At 37.0% G+C, this 18,268-nt stretch overlaps 1 protein-coding gene across 2 annotated transcripts in view; it reads right to left on the bottom strand.

Moving 5' to 3' along the window:
• Nucleotides 1–381: 381 nt before the first annotated feature.
• The window catches only part of TDRD9 (tudor domain containing 9), an 87,449-nt gene continuing 69,562 nt past the window's right edge, over nt 382–18,268 (bottom strand). For both annotated transcript variants that reach the window (XM_068399234.1, XM_068399232.1), the window contains exons 24-36: nt 17,556–17,729; nt 16,142–16,253; nt 14,505–14,717; nt 11,726–11,815; nt 9,561–9,821; nt 8,923–9,093; nt 7,779–7,849; nt 7,290–7,399; nt 7,026–7,122; nt 6,205–6,343; nt 4,982–5,091; nt 1,798–1,870; nt 382–477 (exon numbers count right to left, since the gene is read on the bottom strand). In XM_068399234.1, the coding sequence (XP_068255335.1) occupies nt 382–477; nt 1,798–1,870; nt 4,982–5,091; nt 6,205–6,343; nt 7,026–7,122; nt 7,290–7,399; nt 7,779–7,849; nt 8,923–9,093; nt 9,561–9,821; nt 11,726–11,815; nt 14,505–14,717; nt 16,142–16,253; nt 17,556–17,729 (1,717 nt within the window). The remainder of the gene's footprint in view (nt 478–1,797; nt 1,871–4,981; nt 5,092–6,204; nt 6,344–7,025; nt 7,123–7,289; nt 7,400–7,778; nt 7,850–8,922; nt 9,094–9,560; nt 9,822–11,725; nt 11,816–14,504; nt 14,718–16,141; nt 16,254–17,555; nt 17,730–18,268) is intronic.

Raw genomic sequence — 18,268 nt, 5'->3', positions numbered from 1 at the left:
ATGCAACTTGCAGTTAAAGACAAAATCATGCCCCATGGCTTACGAGCTTTTAGACAGAAAATGAACAACTAAACCTAGATTTGCTTTCTCTATCATGTACCTTGTGATAAACCTGCTCAGAAGTATTATTAAAATGAAAGTTGCATCCTGCTTTAAGTCGTTTTGTTTTATGAATAAACTTGTCTGCTCTATGTGAGCAAATCCTAGCTTTTGAAAAAACATTTAACGTATTCCAAACTGTATTTTAGTACACTTAACACTAATCTTATGGAACAGTCTTGTTCCATGTTTCCAAACAAACATCCAAGGGTTATACAGAAGACAAAAGTAACTTTTAGACTAGTTGTAATACCTCTTCCTCTGAAAGACTTCTAGAAATACTTAAACATTCAACACAATAAGCTTATGTAGCTGATAAAGACCATGTCCTCTTTCATGCTCCTTTTCTGACTGGTCAATGATACGCTGAGAATCCACCTAATCAAAAGAAGCAAGATGAAAGTCAGAATGCATTCTTAATACTGTTTTTCTACACAACATAATTAAGGAAGAGTTTTGAAGAGTTTTGACAGTTTCAAATCATACAGGCATTTCAGTTCCATGCCACACATATCAACATAAGTACTGTAAGAATGCTGTATCTCATGGTTTGCCTGAGTCAGAATACTGTTCCACAATCAATTCCAAAGCATTACCAGTAGTATTTTATGTGATGATATAAGAAAGATATCCTGAGATTCTTCAGACTTTGGACACAGTTGGGAAAATCCTGATCCAAGGCCTATACATTAACTTGTTATAAAAAGCTGAACACCAACATAATTGAATAGATTATCTTCATAATACCAAGGATAACTGAATTTGAAATATGAAAATAGAAACACTTTGGCTTAAGGCAGTGTATCACGACACACTCTAACCCCTCAGTGAAGGCCTACTAGAAATATGTGCCCTTGGTGCTCATTCACTGTTGTCAATCTTTTCAAGAAGAGAGACCTAAACCCCTCATTTATATGCCTCAGGGTGGGAGAGGCACAGGGAGGGTGCGTGTAGAAATCTTACTGCTGCACTCAGTAATGCCTTGCCTCCTTTTCATTAAGAAAATGCACTTGTTCATCAGGAAATCTAGCAGCCTGAAGAGGGCCTTACAAAAAGAAGGGTAAGATTTCTAACAGAGCAGGAAGCTATACTTGTCAGCTTTAAAAAACACTCCCAGATTTCGAGAAAACTGCCCTCTATCTGATCCCAGCACATTCACTCTAAAGCAAGACACATTTCTGTCTGTTTAAAAGGGAAAAGCCACCAAAAGCACAGCAACCCAAAACAAAACTAAAATGCACTGCATTCAGATAAAATCTGAACAAGAAAAATATATCAATCTTTTTCTTTTAGGCCATGGCTGCTTAATAGAAAGAATACAAAATTTTAACTTCCAACAAATGTAAAGTTGCCTTTACAATCTCTCTGAACTTAAAAATCATGAAGTGTTCTGTTTGAAAAGGCTAAATATTTGTATATACAAAATTAAAAAATAAAACAAAACATCCAAACTAAATAGACTCTACAAAAGTAGGATATCAATAGAGGCTGATGCATACACAATTCTTATGCCATAAATTTGACCCTACAGTGCTTTCAGTATCTTTGAATTCAATACTTTGCCCCCACCCTCCCCAGGCTCAAAAAAGACATCCTTCCAAAAGAAATTCTCCCTTTGACCACTCGTAACTAACTGTACTGGGGTACTCTAACTACTCTTTTTAAGGAACAAAGAAAAAAAATAATTTATACCCTTACCTGATTCCATGCATATGGCTTCTCATACCACATAGGAATAATTATATCTCGAGGTTTTGATTTGCAGATTAAGCTGAAATTACATAAAAATAGCCTTGTATTTGATTAATTACAAAGATAAAAGAATTTTTATATTGGATGCAACTAGGCATTTACAGGGTGTCTATGCTGAAGGGAATCTTAAATTTCCTTGTTAATCTAGTCTGATTTGTTCACTTCTCTGCAGTTTGCCCCTCTAGTGTAAGAAGTCAAACTACAAATTTTCATAGGAACATTAAGTGTATCAGAATGTACTTGCTTTTAAAGAAAAAAAATTTTTTTTAGAAAATTTATAAAGTACTAGAATTTGCAACTGTCATTTATTCCATAAGTTTCATGTGTGCTTATTCACTAGAATGTATAATACAGCTATTTTTAGGGTATTTTGTTTTGCATGACAACTCAATTACTATAGATTGTCTGTCTGCTCCAGTTATTTCCTCAAGCTGTGCAAAGTACAACAGTAGTAGACTTTAATTAATTCTGTCTAGATGTGTTTTTCAAACACTCATTTTAGTCTGAAGTAGTGGTGACATGTTGTAAATACAATTAGCTTTTGAAAACTGGAAAAGAGTTATGACAGACTGATCAGGCTAAATTTTTACATATTTACTCTTACTAATAAAAGATTAGTTTTTTTCCAAGACATAAAACAAAGTACAATCAAGAAAAAGATATTCAAAATGAAGAAAGATTTTACACAAAGAAAAAGAAGACATCATGATAGTAAACAGATTGCCTCTTCCTTCAAAAAGGTTACAAAAAAAAAGCAGCCCACCTTCAGGGACTTCAGAAAAAGAATCCAGAATAAAAATACAGAATAATTACTGAATTTGTTTTTTTGATAGCGTGACCCTGTCTCTCTCTGTAACGCCTGCTGTAAACTCCCCCACCCCGAGCTGAGCTGCCTACATTCCCAAGGCTCAATTCTGACACAGGATGGCTGTGCACCCTTGGCTCAGACTGCCGAGGGCGAGCTGTGAGTCTGCACAGAGGTAAGAAAGGCAGAAAAATTAGCTGTAGGATTGTTGGAACAGAATCAGTAAAAGCACAAAGGCTCCAAGAGAGAAAACACTATAGAGAAAGGTATAAAATCCTAAAGAAAAAAAAGCCCAGCAGGCTGATGAGAATGAGTGAGTCAAGCAGTCAGCACTGATTGAACCAGGGAAGACATCAACGCTGAGGACCTGCGCAGGCTGCTCCTTCCCCTCCCAGCTGGCTGGAGATGTCTGAACTATCAGCCCAAAAAAGGTGCCAAAACAGCAGCAAGTATTCACATATCTAAAGAAATACCAGTGACATTTTTCTGCCTTGATTTTAGCACATAAGTGTTAATGCCCAACTATGAGCTCCTGTTATTGTCCCAGTCACCTCCAGAGAGGTTTTGTGGTTTTGCTTCTTTCTGCCTATCCATCTTCCTTGACTTCTCCCTGCACTTATTACATGAATCATGCAAGCCATCTTCATTCAGCTTTGAAGTCTAAACATGGTACTACATGGCAGTGTCCAAAGGCAATGCAGACACCAACTGCCCTGAGGGACTTGGACACAAATAGGAAATTAAATATTGCATCAGCAGTACGCTCGACAGCTGGTATTTTACCAAGAGTTTTGCAGATGTGAAATGCGAACAGCTTGCCGTCAGCTTGCACTGCTGCTCCTTAAGTTGAAAGTGCAAGCAGCGTGCATCTCTGAGGTACAGCCTTTGTGAAGGTGTACCCCACTTTCTGGAGGCACACTCAACCCACTGCAACAGCCAGCTGGAAGCTGCCATGTCTCAGAAAGAAGAGCAGCTGACCCACTGGTGGCATGCACACCATAGCGCCCGAAACAAAAATAATCACCTTGCTCCCTTGTCATACATCCAACATGTCTGCTGGTCAGCTAACATAGAATAGGTATCTCCACATCTTCTGGCAATTGTTTATGCTCTTTTAATTTCATTTCCAGTGCCTCAAAAGGTAAGGCTGACTTCCCCCGCACTTGTTAATTGATTATAAAATGCACCACACTGAATTTTCTTTCAAGTTTTGGAAATAAGAAGTATGGGCACTTGCTTTCAACAAAAGGCACTGTAATAGTTTTTTCACAGCTGGGGAAAAAAAAAATCAGCTGAGCAGGAACATTCAAAAACAAGAAACACCTGAAAACTCAGCAAGAACAGCTGCTCTGATAATAATTTTGATAACCTAGGGTAAGGGCAGTTAAGCTTAAAAGCTCCTGATCTTTACCAGCATGAGCAACTGCCTCACTTTGGCATGCAGTTCCTTGAAAAAAGTTCGATTCGCTAAAAAGGTCACATTTCCTAGAGGTGAGGCCAATGCTAGAGAGCATAACATAACATAACTCTTAGTTCATGGCTGAGCCAGAGCTCTTTCTGAAATCTGTTCAGAATAAAGCCAGGTAAGAAAAGTCCACTGATGATACAGACAGCACTAACATGCACACTACATTTACAAACAAGGGAAGATTTTTCACAGCGTGCTCAGCGGTAGCAGACATTAGGAGGAGCTGTTACAGGGATACTTCATTGAACTGGCTCCCCCAAACACTTCTGACACACAGCAAGCTAAAAAAATTCTCAAGACTGGCTGCACTGGCTCACAATAGTCTTTTCTGAACCACTGCTTCAGTTACGAGAAGCAGGGAGGCCTGCTGGAAAAAAAGGGAGGTGGTCTTACTTCAATTCATAAATTAACCTGGGACTTCCAGCAATTAACTTGGCCAACACCTATCCTACACAAGTCTGTTAAGGGAGGAAAGGCAGCACACACAATTGAGATTTATGTATAGGGAGAAAGAATTCTAAATCCTTCTGCACTCTTATGCCATAGGACTTCATTAGCTTTGTCCTGGGTGCACAAAGCAAAGATACATCAGAACTGGTATCCTGTAGAACAGGTTTTACAGTCTAGGTTTTATGACTCTTAAGCGATCAGGCTTCCCTGAAGAACCAGTGCTTCCACAAAGTCTAAAGTTGTTGAGTATACTGCTTTATGAATAAACAAAGTAAATAAAATGCATAATTAAATGAGAACATATATTATTTCCCCAAAGCTTAATCTGAGCTATGCTTCAAGCAATCATTTATTTTGTTTTTGCTGAGACTGTGAAACAGAAGATCTTATTTCTACAAAATTATTACCATAGAAGTTTCTGACGAACATTTTCCTGCAGCTGTGTCATTCTCTCTTGTCCAGAACACACTACACATTCACTGAGGAGCTTATTAATAGCTGTCCTTAGGATGTTTATCTGTAAAAATACCAGTGACAGAATATAAAGTACTCTAAACCAGCACTAGTTCTGTATTACATTACACTGACACGAAGGTGGCTGTGGCAGCCATACCACTGAACTTCAACTGGAATATTATTAACATAAGCAAAAACATCTGAAGCTTTAGAAACACTTCTTACTCCAGATGCATCTGGTCAAATACGTTAATGTTCAGCCACTTGATATCACAATCTTCAAGGTTACTCAAGTTATGCCACAAAACATACAGGCTACCACTTGCCTGGATTTTCTCCAACACAGGGTTCCTTCTGTAAAAGTTTTAAGGATTTTCCCTATCTGTCCATAATTTTCACATGCACAACAGCTTGGTGTTACCATTCTGGCTAAGGTGTCATGAATATAGACATGACACATACTAAGTCAGTGCTTTTAGAAAAAATTAGCTCACAGATACATGCACCAGCATGTCCACTGTGTCCTTAAAAAGCCTCTAGAAATCACCGGTCATCACCTAATGTACCTGCTCTGTACATAGAAGTAATCAGGGCACGTGAGGTCCTTCACTGTCTAAAGCACATGTCAAATATGAAGCATAAGTCAAATACAGCTTACTGTCCTGCCTAACAGAGTATATGTACATACCTCCCCCTGTCAGATCTCTGTCTACAAGTTGCAAAAAGGCTGTAATGAGGAATAGAGGGGGTTTATTGTTTGTTTGGCTGATCTGCTCTGGGAGAAGTACTTTGATACAGATGAATGACTTATCAAGAACTGTAAAATCAAACTGAAGGCTGCAGAGCAGTAATGCTAGGCTGATCAGTAAAAACCACAATAATCCTAAGAACATAACTAACAAGTATTGACATCTGATTAGTGCAAAATCGATGCTTTTGTTTTGAAAAAAGTGTACAATGTATTGTTCTATAATATTTTTACTTTGTTCAAAGTGTATGGAGGGGGCAACTGTTTTCTTCTGATAAGAATCCAAGGTTATAAACAGGTAGTACACTAAAAAAACCCAAACCAACAGCTTAAAACAAGTTTTCTTATTATTAACTCTAAGAGTTAACAAGCTCTGATGCACTGAATTCTACTTGATTTCCACTATAGCGAAAATGCATGTTTTACCTCTGTTATGTCTTCCGCTCCAACACGCACATCAAATGTCAGCTCCATGTCATTTTCTGGAAGCAGTGGAGCCCCACAAGTCTCATTCCAACCCAAACCACACAGAACACCAGTAAAATACTTTCCACTTTTATCAACCCTGTACAAAAAAAGAAAGCAAACAGTCTCGCCTAGAGATAAAGAAACTAAACCCACATGAAGACAGACTTAAATGAATTTGTCTAAGCCATGCCAAGCATGACACAGGTGTGTTTTAAAGAAGCTAAAACAATTGAGAGGCATTCACACCTTGTCATACTGTTTTTTAAAATATAGTGATGAAACAAAAGTTCTGGTTATGAAAACTTATACTTATAAAACTTAAAAAGAAAATCAGACATATGCAAAATGAAACTTTAATAATGAAAGCTAGCTTCACTATGTTGAAATGACAGTCTACAGATACAAGAATTTAAACAAAACACAACAGTAATGCAACTGCCAGAACTCAGCTTTTACAGAAATCATGCAAGTTCCTCTCCTCACGTAGATTTAAAACTTGCCCAGTTCTACAATTCATCACCCTAGGCTTCTGGCACAACTGTCAGGAACTGTATTGCCTTATCATAGGGGTAAAGCCTGCAGCACCAATTCATAAGTACATGAAACAAGTTATCTTAGCTACATACTATACTAAAACTGATGAAAGATACAAGAATTACATCAACAGGAAGAGAATATACTAAATGCTGAAAGCAGGAAAAAAAAAAATTCTGTCATCAATTTGTGAGGGTCCTAAAAAAGAAATAAAAGAAGAACCACTTTTTACAAGGCATGAATACCTGAGTTCTATAGCAGGAGCAAACAGCATACTGAGGAACGCAAGCAGGCCAGGAATAGGAGGCATCAAAGATGTTTCCTCTAAAATCACAGCAGATCCTGTCACACACACATAATATTTTTTAATCAAACCTAAGGAGTATCTAATGAAAATGAAACCTCAAAAAGATGTAACGTAGAACTACAGTGACATATTTACTTGTAGAATTCTTCATACAAAACCAAAAGTCTAGAGAAACTGTCCAAACATTTTTATTAAGCATTACCAACTGCATTTGCTGATACAGAAGCAGCAACCAACAATTGCTGAAAGTGATCTTCTGGAGGATCATGGAGAACAACAGAGTTTATGCTTTCCTTTTGTATGAGAGCACTTCTGGGGAGGAAATAAGAAATATTTTCAACACTAAAAAAACAAAAACCATACAAACATGTAAAAAAAGAACTAAGTTCACAATGCAACCTCAATGGATAGCAGTTACTGGCTGAAGATTACCTGAATACCATTTAGCAGATGTATATCACGGTTAATAAATAATCTGTCTGTAAGACATTAAAGCACCTTTAATAAAATTATTCTTAAAATTTTATATAGCAATAGTGTGCATATTAATGCAATTCAGGCCTGACTACTTCAGTCTTTTCAATGAATAAAAATTCTGTAAAAACAAGAGTAACTAGGATGGTTTTTGCCTATTCATCGAAAATAACAGCTGACAACGTGCTTATTCTTCACAGTAAAAGTCTTGTCGTACCTGAACTGGGATACTCTAGTCATACTGTAGCATTTCACCTCATAAGGACTGAACGGGCCAAAAACTGTTACCTTCAAAAAGACACAGAACAAATGATATTCTAGTTAGCCAGCACCTGGATCTCTCCAAATCAAAATCCTTTATAAATGAAAACCAAAATGCATTTCAGCATGTACTAAGCAACACTGAACTGATAATCTGATAAATAGCATTTTCATTTCACCCATCTAAAGCAAACTTTGCCTGTTGAGGCACCGAAACAACAATAATTTATTTTCACAGGTGCTGGGGATTCACACCTTTCCTCTGGCTTAAAAAACACAAGTTCAGATGTCACAGACCTAACAAAATCAGGTCATTTTTTTTACATGAGCAGGTCTTTAATCTTGAAAACATCTTACTTTATGAAAGTGACTAGTAAAACAAGATTACTTCTGTGGGTAAACTGAGCATGCGTAGGTGCTTGAAAGCCCAAAATTTTGTCAGGTCTGAAATGGGAAAAGAATTCTAATGTAGACTAGGCTTAACTTGTAATCAGAATGCAGAACAGGACACACATTTTAATGTTTTATATTCCAGCTTAGTAGTGACCAGATATCTCAAAATACATAAGAATAAATTCCAAGTTTGGAATTGGCAGTGGAAGAAACAACGACTGTTTCATTATTTTCAGTTACTGGAGTGTTGCTGCATCACCTACCCTAGCTGCTTATCTATCTTTAGCTGAGGAAGAACGAAACACTGTGTATAGTAAAAATAATTTTTAATTTTCTGAAAAGTTGATATGGTCGTAATCTTGTTTTTTTGCTGTAGCTTATACAATGAAGACTACCACACAGAAACATGGTGTTCAGTTTTTCAGTTTGTTCTTTGTTCTGCAGTCATTTGAAGTGCTGCCTTAGAATGTGTTAGAAGAGCTGGTTCACTCAGCTCTTAGGTTATACTTCAAAACTCTTAAAAGCTGCAATAGACTAGTCTGCAATGGCGGTCACATTACAGCTTTCTACCAACCGAAGGTAGAAGGCACTATGAAAGGCATCAAGTATGGTTTGGTTATTAAAGGTACTTTCAGACTTCATCTCCATTCTAACAATGTGAGAAGCACGGTCATGTAACGACACACCAAAACCACCACCGATGTTACCTTATGGGTTGGTGCAGCAGATTTATTGTCAGAAAACAAGTTTAACAATCTTTCAATGAGATGCTTTTCTTCCTCTCTTGTTGAAGGATAGGTAGAGCAAGAAGATACAGGCATTTTCTCCTCTTTGTTTACTTCGTCCAAAAACAATGCCTTGAGCAAATCATGGCTTTGCTACATAATAAAGGAAAAGTGTTAAAACCATGAAACACCTACGTTTTTCAAAAACTGTACAAAAAAAAGGTCCTACACAAAGAACATGCATACTCACAAACGAATACAAAACACAATGTTCTTATCACCTTTCAGATTACATAAAACATAAAACCAGAAGACAGTTAAAACTATAAAACAGTCACACTTTTTCAAAGTTTCAAAAAAACAGTGAAGCAGCTCAATTGATGGCACTATCTCCCAGGAAACATCTCTTTCAAAAGGTGTCTCAAAGCAGCAATACTTTTGGCCAACAGCTCAATATGAATTGTGCACACACATAAAAATATACTGTCCCATTCAAGTATTAATCTTGCCTAATCCCATGGCATTAGTCAAGACTTCAGCTCGTCTTCTCAGAACTTCAAACAGCCTGAGCTGAAATAAATTAGTGTAAGAAAAGTAGAAGCAGCTTACTCAATACTTACTTGTGATTCGTATGATTCTTCTGCTAGTTCAGCATAACATTCTTCAATAAGAACATCTCGAATATTCACAAGCTCTTTGCTCCTCAAGTAACAGAAAACATCCACATGCAGAACACTACGCACAAGTGAATACACCTTCACTAGAACAGTATAGCCATTTACTAGTGATAAAAATCTCTGGCTAGCACTGTAACTCCACCATTCCCCACATACATGAGATTTTGCAGATGGACGCATCTTGCATATCTTGAATTCTAAAGCCTAGAGCAAACACATTGAAAACAATGCTTTGAAAATCAGCATGAAAATCTTTCATTTTCTCAACAAACTGTTTGAATTAATAACTGTAAATTACTTCATAATTATTGCACTGGCTTATGTTAATCCATAGGATTGCTATAAAGCTACTGGCATAATTCCTCTTCCGTCATTGCCAACGCAGCTACACATTAAAACTCATATCACTTCAATATTGTACACAGTTGCCAATGCATCAGAGCAAACAAAGCATGAATTAAAGATAATTTGGTATTAATTCACCATCCACATTCAAATCTTAGGAGTGTAGAGATGTCTTGTCTGGAAAAAACTTTACAATCGCCAGTGGTTTTCAACTAAGGTAACAGAAAACTTGGCAAGACCACTGCAGCTATTCTGTCCCTGGCAGGCATGAGTAATTTAGTTCTCATTTAAGCCCTTTCCAAAATCACTATCTGTAAATAAGTCTTCAAATGAATTTACAGCAGAAACCCTATTTTTTTTCTTGCCGGTCATTAAAACTGGTCACTAAAAGATTAGACTTGAAGTGAAATACATTTCCCTTTAATACACCTGAAGAAAACACAAAAAAGGATGCTTCTTGCCAAAATTAGTGCTACTTATTTTTTTGAATCAATTATAAAACAAAACCAAACAAAATTAACCCTGTCAAGATCTAATACTAAGAAGAGATAAATAAAATAAACCCATACTTCTGCTGGTTCATTTCTCATTTTTATCATTAAATGCTTCAAAGAATAAAGTTAGTATGATATAGCTGTTTCAATTAGCTTAAAAATATCTGAATGAGGACTGAAAAGCTGAATTTCACTTGAAGTCTTTAGTTATTTTATTTGTAGGTATAGCTCAAGAGAATTATTTTTCTGAAAAACTAGCGATAGAGTCCCTCAGATTTGTGTTACAGATCACTATTTCATCATCAAGAGAGTTCTGTCTAAAGAGATCCAAGTAAAGCCAGTAGTTCAAAGAATAGCAAAGCAGCAAAAAGCAAAACCAGAGACTTCTAGCTTTGCAAAATTTAGATCAGGTACCTCCTATGTATTTGTCCTGTAATTAATAGCGTAGCAGAGCAGGAGCTTTGATGGAGCAAAATTACTCTGCACAGTAACTGTAAGCAAGATACTTGCCACTGCAAACTTGTGCCATGCAGACGAGATACTAAGCTGCCACTTATCTGCAGGAGAAGCTAGGTTTAAGCAGAGAATAAAGTAGTCATTGATAGTTTCTCCTCTCTGGGCTGTTTTCTAGGCTGTATAAACCTCTGTCATTTGCTCAGAGGTTCCTTAGACTAAAGCAAAGCTGATCTACTGCTCAGCCTGTTACTCCTGGAGCTTTGCATATAAGCAGGCAACAGAGGAACCAGAACAACATTATCCTTCTAGACAGAAGTTCTACTTCTCACAGAACTGATGGACAGTAAAGAAACTGATAACCAAAAGCAACAAGCAGCAAAAGGCAGCTGTTAGAGCAATTTCCTCTCTCCTTCCTCCGTTCCTGTGATTACAGATGGGAGAGAGATCCCACTATGTTGTCCCAACAGGAACGGGACTAGTTTAAACATTCAGTTAAAAAAAATAAATACAAACAATGTTTTTTACATCCAGTCAGGCAGCAAGTTCAAGCCGCTGAAAACAAAAGCCTGGAACATTTCTCTACAATTAAATACAATGCAATTCTGTTACATACAAGAATTACTGCTTTGTGCATACGTATCTGTGGAAAACATTTATCCACCTACTAGTGAAGGTGGATTCTAGGTACTATCATTAGCAAATACATGTTATTTCATTAGTATTCTGAAAAGCATTATGATTTGAAGTATACTTCTGTTTGCCACACCACACGTGAAATATCTATTAAGCAGCAGCAAATAGCATCACCTCTACCTGGAAAGGAAGCTCCTGAAGACAGCTTGGAATCTCTTTTAATTTCTTTAAAGGCACTTTTGATCTATTGCCGTAATCCACAAAAAAAACCTGGAAAAAGAATCAAGAGCATCTGCAGATATTCCACAACATTAGAAGTGGCAAGGAAAGCAACGACCTAAGTTTAATAATAACAGTACAACACAATCTTATCAAGTGAAATGGAAGAAAATTCAGAGTCTGGAAAGCATGCAAATGATGTCATGTCAAAAATAATAGGTCAAATTTTATCATGTCTATTATTTGATCCCTTGGCTTAAACATCCACTGGTAATGCAAATAATCTGCTAAATCTAGAAAAGGCAATTTTCTCTGAAAGGCTCTAATTGTTTCCCCACAATTAAATCTGTATAACCTTACGTCTTAATAGTGAGTGATAGTACCTAATAACTGCTTTTAGATAAACAAATGCTCACATGTATCCTGTGACTGTTTATAAATGCAAAGGAGAAAGTGATGTGATTAGCACTGTTATTCACTAGTTTTCCCATGACTTTAAACAGATGAGAATGTTCAGTATTAACTCTATAGTGGTGACACCCAGCTACGTTAAGGGATTAAGAAATTCAAAGGAGGAATGGGCTATGCAAAGGCCAATCTTACAAAAATAATCCTTACAAAAATCCGTCCGTAACTGCTGAAAAGAAAAGTATTGGCCTGAAAAATGAATACCAATCTTGAATTGTGGCACTAATTTCCATTACTGATCTCAGCACAAAAAGCCAAAATGTTCTGATGAATTTGCTGATGGTATAGAACTCAGCTACATAAGCACTGGTACAAAAAAAGATCACACTGAATGGACCTGAGAACTCAACAGGAACAGGAAAAACCAAGTGGTATAAAGTAAAAGATCATGTCCTTTGGAATTTTTAACAATTTCTGCTATAAATGCTCTACTATTATTTATAAATTCTAATTAGTTGGAAATTACCAAGGAGACAGGACTGACTGTAAGATAATGATCTGGACAAGGGGATCGAGTGCACCCTCAGTAAGTTTGCAGAAGACACTAAGTTGGGTGGGAGTGTTGATCTCCTTGAGGGTAGGAAGGCTCTGCAGAGGGATCTCGACAGGCTGGATCGATGGGCCGAGGCCAACTGTATGAGGTTCAACAAGGCTAAGTGTCGGGTCCTGCACTTGGGGCATAAGAACCCCATGCACTGCTACAGGCTTCGGGAAGAGTGGCTGGAAAGCTGCCTGGTGGAAAAGGACCTGGGGGTGTTGATCGATGGCCAGCTAATATGAGCCAGCAGTGTGCCCGGGTGGCCAAAAAGGCCAACAGCATCCTGGCTTGTATCAGAAATAAGTGTGGCCAGTAGGGCAAGGGAAGTGGTCGTCCCTGTTCTCGGCACTGGTGAGGCCGCACCTTGAATACTGTGTTCAGTTTTGGGCCCCTCACTACAAGAAAGACGTTGAGATGCTGAAGAGAGTCCAGAGAAGGGCAACGAAGCTGGTGAAGGGTCTAGAGAACAAGTCTTATGGGGAGCGGCTGAGGGAACTGGGGTTGTTTAGTCTGGAGTAAAGGAGGCTCAGGGGAGACCTTAGTGCTGTATACAAGTACGTGACAGGAGGCTGTAGCAAGGTGGGTGTTAGCCTCTTCTCCCAGGTAACAAGCGATAGGACGAGAGGAAATGGCCTCAAGTTGCGCCAGGGGAGGTTTAGATTGGATATTATTAAAAATTTCTTCACCAAAAGGGTTGTCAAGCAGTGGAACAGGCTGCCCAGGGAAGTGGTGGAGTCACCATCCCTGGAGGTATTTAAAAGACGAGTAGATGTAGTGCTTAGGGACATGGTTTAGGGATATTGTTTAGGGGTTGACTTGGCAGTGTTAGGTTAATGGTTGGACTCGATGATCTTAAAGGTCCTTTCCAACCAAGACGATTTTGATTCTGTGATAACAAGAGGTGGCCCATGCAAAAAAAGCTATGAAAAGGCAAATGTGGCATGCGTCACATGAAATATTTTTGAATGCAGAGGAGAAACACTGTGTTCAAAGAGGAATAATAGCATCATTGCATAAGCAAAGGCAGAACTGTAAGTATGCAAGCATGCATAATTCTGCTTCAGAAAACGGAAGTCAAAACAAAATAGGAGATGGAGACCAGGTGAACAGAGAGTCAATGTAGTATGTGAGACAATGAAGAGTGCAGCTTGCTTCAATTAGCAAAACAAAGTCCATGAAGAAAAAGATAGACAATAAACTTGAGGGGAAAAAGGAGGAAAAGAAGAAAACCTATGTAAACCAGGGGGAGAAACACTGGCAGAAGAACAAGCTTAGACAAATTGGCCATGAATGACTGAAAACTGCCAATATAGTGGGGGCAAGAAACTTATTTTTTAGATGGATCTCAATATATTTATGAAGAGGAAGTGACAGGGTTGCTGCCAGCAATGCAGCTCTAGACTCTGATCTAGGCATCCCTTACTATGTTTTCAAAGTTACTGGAGGTTTTAGTCTTTATTTCGCTTCGCTCTGCTGCAGCACACAGGACACTTCAATATATATACAACAGCATCTCAATTTAATACTAAAATATTTCTGTGTTCTGGAAAAACCTAAATCATCTATGCTGGCAGCATTCTATTAAGGTTTTATTGTAGTTCTAGTTCTACAGATTTCTTTACTGGAATATTTATAACTATCATGAACATAGCGCTTTGTAAAAAAAGAAAGCATAGCTCCAAGATTGTTAAACCAATTACATCCTACCAATTCAATATGACAATATTACTCTACCTCAGCAAAATCTCCACAAACATACAGAATACGAGCTCTATAGTATCCTTCTCCTCCCAGACGAGTGAATGGTGCAAGACAAACCAACTCTGGATGTGGAGACACTGGCAAATCCATCAGGTTCTGGTAGCTAATTTCAGCACTTAGAGCCTGGAGTACAGTCCTGGTTTTTTCATCTGTCCTGTAACCCCAGAAGTGTCCAACTTCTACTATCTGAAATTATAAAAATTAAGACAATATCATATTTCATATTATTTTACTCTTTTACATCAAACACAAAAAACATCTGAACAAAATACAGGAAAGCACTCCTACTCCTGACACACACATAGAAATGTTCTCATACTGCAATAATGCAGTGAAGCATTTCTCTTTCACCATTAGACAATGTTATTTTAAATGTTTATTTGCTGTGCAACTGCAATACACTTTTCATCTAAATAGACTCTGATATAAGCATTACTAAAATACAGAAAATTAAGAAAAGACTGCTTCCATTTTTCTAAAGCAAATTAACATACAGAAAATGTAAGGATACAGTTGATTAGACCGATACATACAGATATGGTACACTTTTCTTATTAGTGAAAGAATACCAGTTAGCTACATCTAGCAGCAAATTGGCATTGTTACTGTTATAATTAGCCATCCTTTAAGAAACTGAAAAGAACACACCATTATTTAAATGAAATTGAATAAAACAAGTCATCTTTTCAAATGGCTTACTGACCTCATGTATCATTTCTGATCTTATATCAAATACTTGTGATAAAAAAAGAATCTTTATTTACAATACATACGATCATTAAAGTTGATGTATTAAACAAAAGTAGCACAGATACCCGAGTGATTGGAATGCGCCTGATCAAATCCATGACTGTTTTTGATCCAAGAGACTTAGCTGAATAAAATGAACAAAACCTCTTTTCTGCACTTGCACAAGTCACTACTCTCAAGAGCTGTTTTAATACTTCAGCCTATAGTTTCCACTTCAGTGGTCTGGATTTTTTTTTTAATTATTTTTTAGTTCAGCAGCATATATATTGCTTGCTATTAATTTCTTGAGAAGACAATAGTTAACACAAGATTTAAAAATTCTCAGGCTCAGAATTCAGAAATATTTATATACACATATAACTTTCCCTTAACATGCTATCTTTTATGCATGTAGTATTTTTCTGAATGAGCCTGCAGTACCATTAATTCATCTCATTTCTCACACATACAGTTTCTGAAGAAAACTGCCAGCTAATAACAACCAGGTAAATGGCCCAAATACCTACTGATTCCCACTTCTATAGTGTACACAAATATTTTACCTCTCTCATTAACCCTCTTTACATTTATGCCTATTTCCAGCTAACATTTACTGCCAGCAAATCCCACAAATTTTGTCAAGTGCAAACAAATTTCAATGTTTGAAATTTATTTGCGACATGTGAAGACTATTTAACAAAGAACTACTAAAAATTAAAGCAAGAATATTCTCCATACCTCTTATGGATACCTCTGTGCTAAAAACACTATTAGTGCCTTAGTAAATCTTTTCATTTAAGATTGTCACATATTCATCTCTACGAAGTTATCTAGGTACCGATTATTAGATATGACCTACATCAGATGTAGAACACTCCTACCTCTGTTATCCTGATGGACAGAAGACGATTTGGGATCATCTTTGACTGTTCTAAAGCACCAAATGAGATTTCCACAGGCTCCACTGTCTGCTCCTGACAGTTCACGTTTACTCTAAAAAAATTATAGAATAAAGATGCTAAATACGTCACTCACAAGCAAAAACTCAATTTTTCAGTTAATTTTTTTGTTTTCATTTGCTTCCCAAGGTGTCCCTATGGCATATTTATGTACTTAATGACTTTTACTTAGAAATATATTAATTCAATTAGAATGTAAAATGACCACGCAGAACCAAAATACTACAGAGAAACTGGTTGAATGCCATTATGACCAAACACAGGAAGACAGATACCAAGACATAACTGGGCCATCAATTTATTAGAAATCCAAAAATTTAAGGTTAAATAGTGAGGCTTTTTGCTATGGCATAGCTTCTAAGTTTATTTTTTAAACATAAATTGAGTACACTACAGCACAAAGATACATTCTGCATATCTTTTTTATAGAGATATATATATATATATATATATATATAAAAAAAATACTCCTTTTACTAGACAAAAGTTAAGAACTCTAAAATTAGTCTTTCAGCCTAGGAGGCTTCTTCTTGAGTCCCTCAAGAATTAATTTTCACAAAGATTAAGTGCTGTTTTGGGCACAGTGAAACTGCTAAAATTTTTTATTAAAAACTAAGTACAATCAACTGGAAGTGTTCACCTGCACTTTAACTGTTCCAGTTCATTTCTGCCTTCCTATTTTAGATTTCTTATTTTAAAATATTAAAATATTTAAAATGGCTGCAGACCAATGAGAAGCTAGCCAGATTACCATATTAGCAGGTTGCTTGTATGATCTGAAGCTGATAATCACAGGCAGTATATAATAACAATGCCAGATTTTTCTAGCAAGCAGGTGCAGACCAAAGAGATTCGCTACACTGAATTCCTCATCAGTATTTTCTATCATGCCTCCCCATCTTACGTTGTTACATTTCCCCCCAATTTCTGTTGCTATACTCCTCCTCCCTCCCTTTCTTTTATGTCCCCAAATGCCACTCTTTATTTATTTTGGTTCTAGCAATCCCCACGTTGTCTCTAGGGTGAACAGAAATTACTGTGTACATCCGTATTTCCATATGCCAAAGGCAAATAGACTAGAACCTTAAAAAAAAAAAAGACAGCATATAGTTGGGAGTTCTCTTAAATGGTAAAACACCTTTAATTATAAAGAAATATTTAAGACAATCATGTTATTTCTAGTCCTGCAAAAACGTCCTGCTTGTATCAAGTTTACACATCTGTTTTTTGAACCTAACATGTCTTCCTTGGTCACACTTCCAAGGAAATTCCCACTGAATCCAGCAAACCTCATTTCACTGCTAAGAAACTCATTTTCCATATGCAATACAATTACCTTAGAGATTTCACACTTGCAGCTGTCACACCTTGCAATTGCCTTTCAATATCATCTGGATAATGAACACTCAGCTCAAAAGGAATTTTCAGCTGTGACATCTTGACTGACAGGTACACTGCAGGAAGAATCTTAAAGCCCTCCATTGGGTTACGGTAGAACTCCACAAAAGCCCTGTTCAAAAAAAAAAAACAACCCATTAAATAAAATTGCAATAAATACTTGATGAGGAATCAAAACCCAACAAAAAAAAAACACAACAGCCATCATTTTTTCTCCTTGTCTTTATCTTAGCAGGTCAGCAAACAGTAAAAAGCAGGCTCCTCACAGGCTTCGCCTACTGTTCTTATGCACCTTAAAACTTTAATTATCATGATGGTTATAAGAAAACTTCCTAATATTCTCACAAGCACATACCAAATTTACTGAGCATATTTAATACAAATAGAAAGGATGTGAAAAATGTATGTGAAAAAGAAAAGAATTCAAGATTGGAAAAGGCATAAGAAGGGCTACATGAATTCAGCTTTGGGCAGTTGTAGTTCAAAGTTAGCTGGAAGATTAGCTAAAACAGCCAGTCACATGCATTTTGTGCAAAGCCATCTGACTGGACAAATGAGCTAAATTCAGTATACAAGTTAGAAATAAATACAGACAGATCAGCTGCAGTTTAAGGTCCACTGTCAGACAACAGAAGAGACAAAAGAGAAAGT

This window comes from Nyctibius grandis, chromosome 4, assembly GCF_013368605.1.
Source record: "Nyctibius grandis isolate bNycGra1 chromosome 4, bNycGra1.pri, whole genome shotgun sequence".
Taxonomy (NCBI): domain Eukaryota; kingdom Metazoa; phylum Chordata; class Aves; order Nyctibiiformes; family Nyctibiidae; genus Nyctibius; species Nyctibius grandis.
This window is presented reverse-complemented; position numbering and strand designations above follow the sequence as displayed.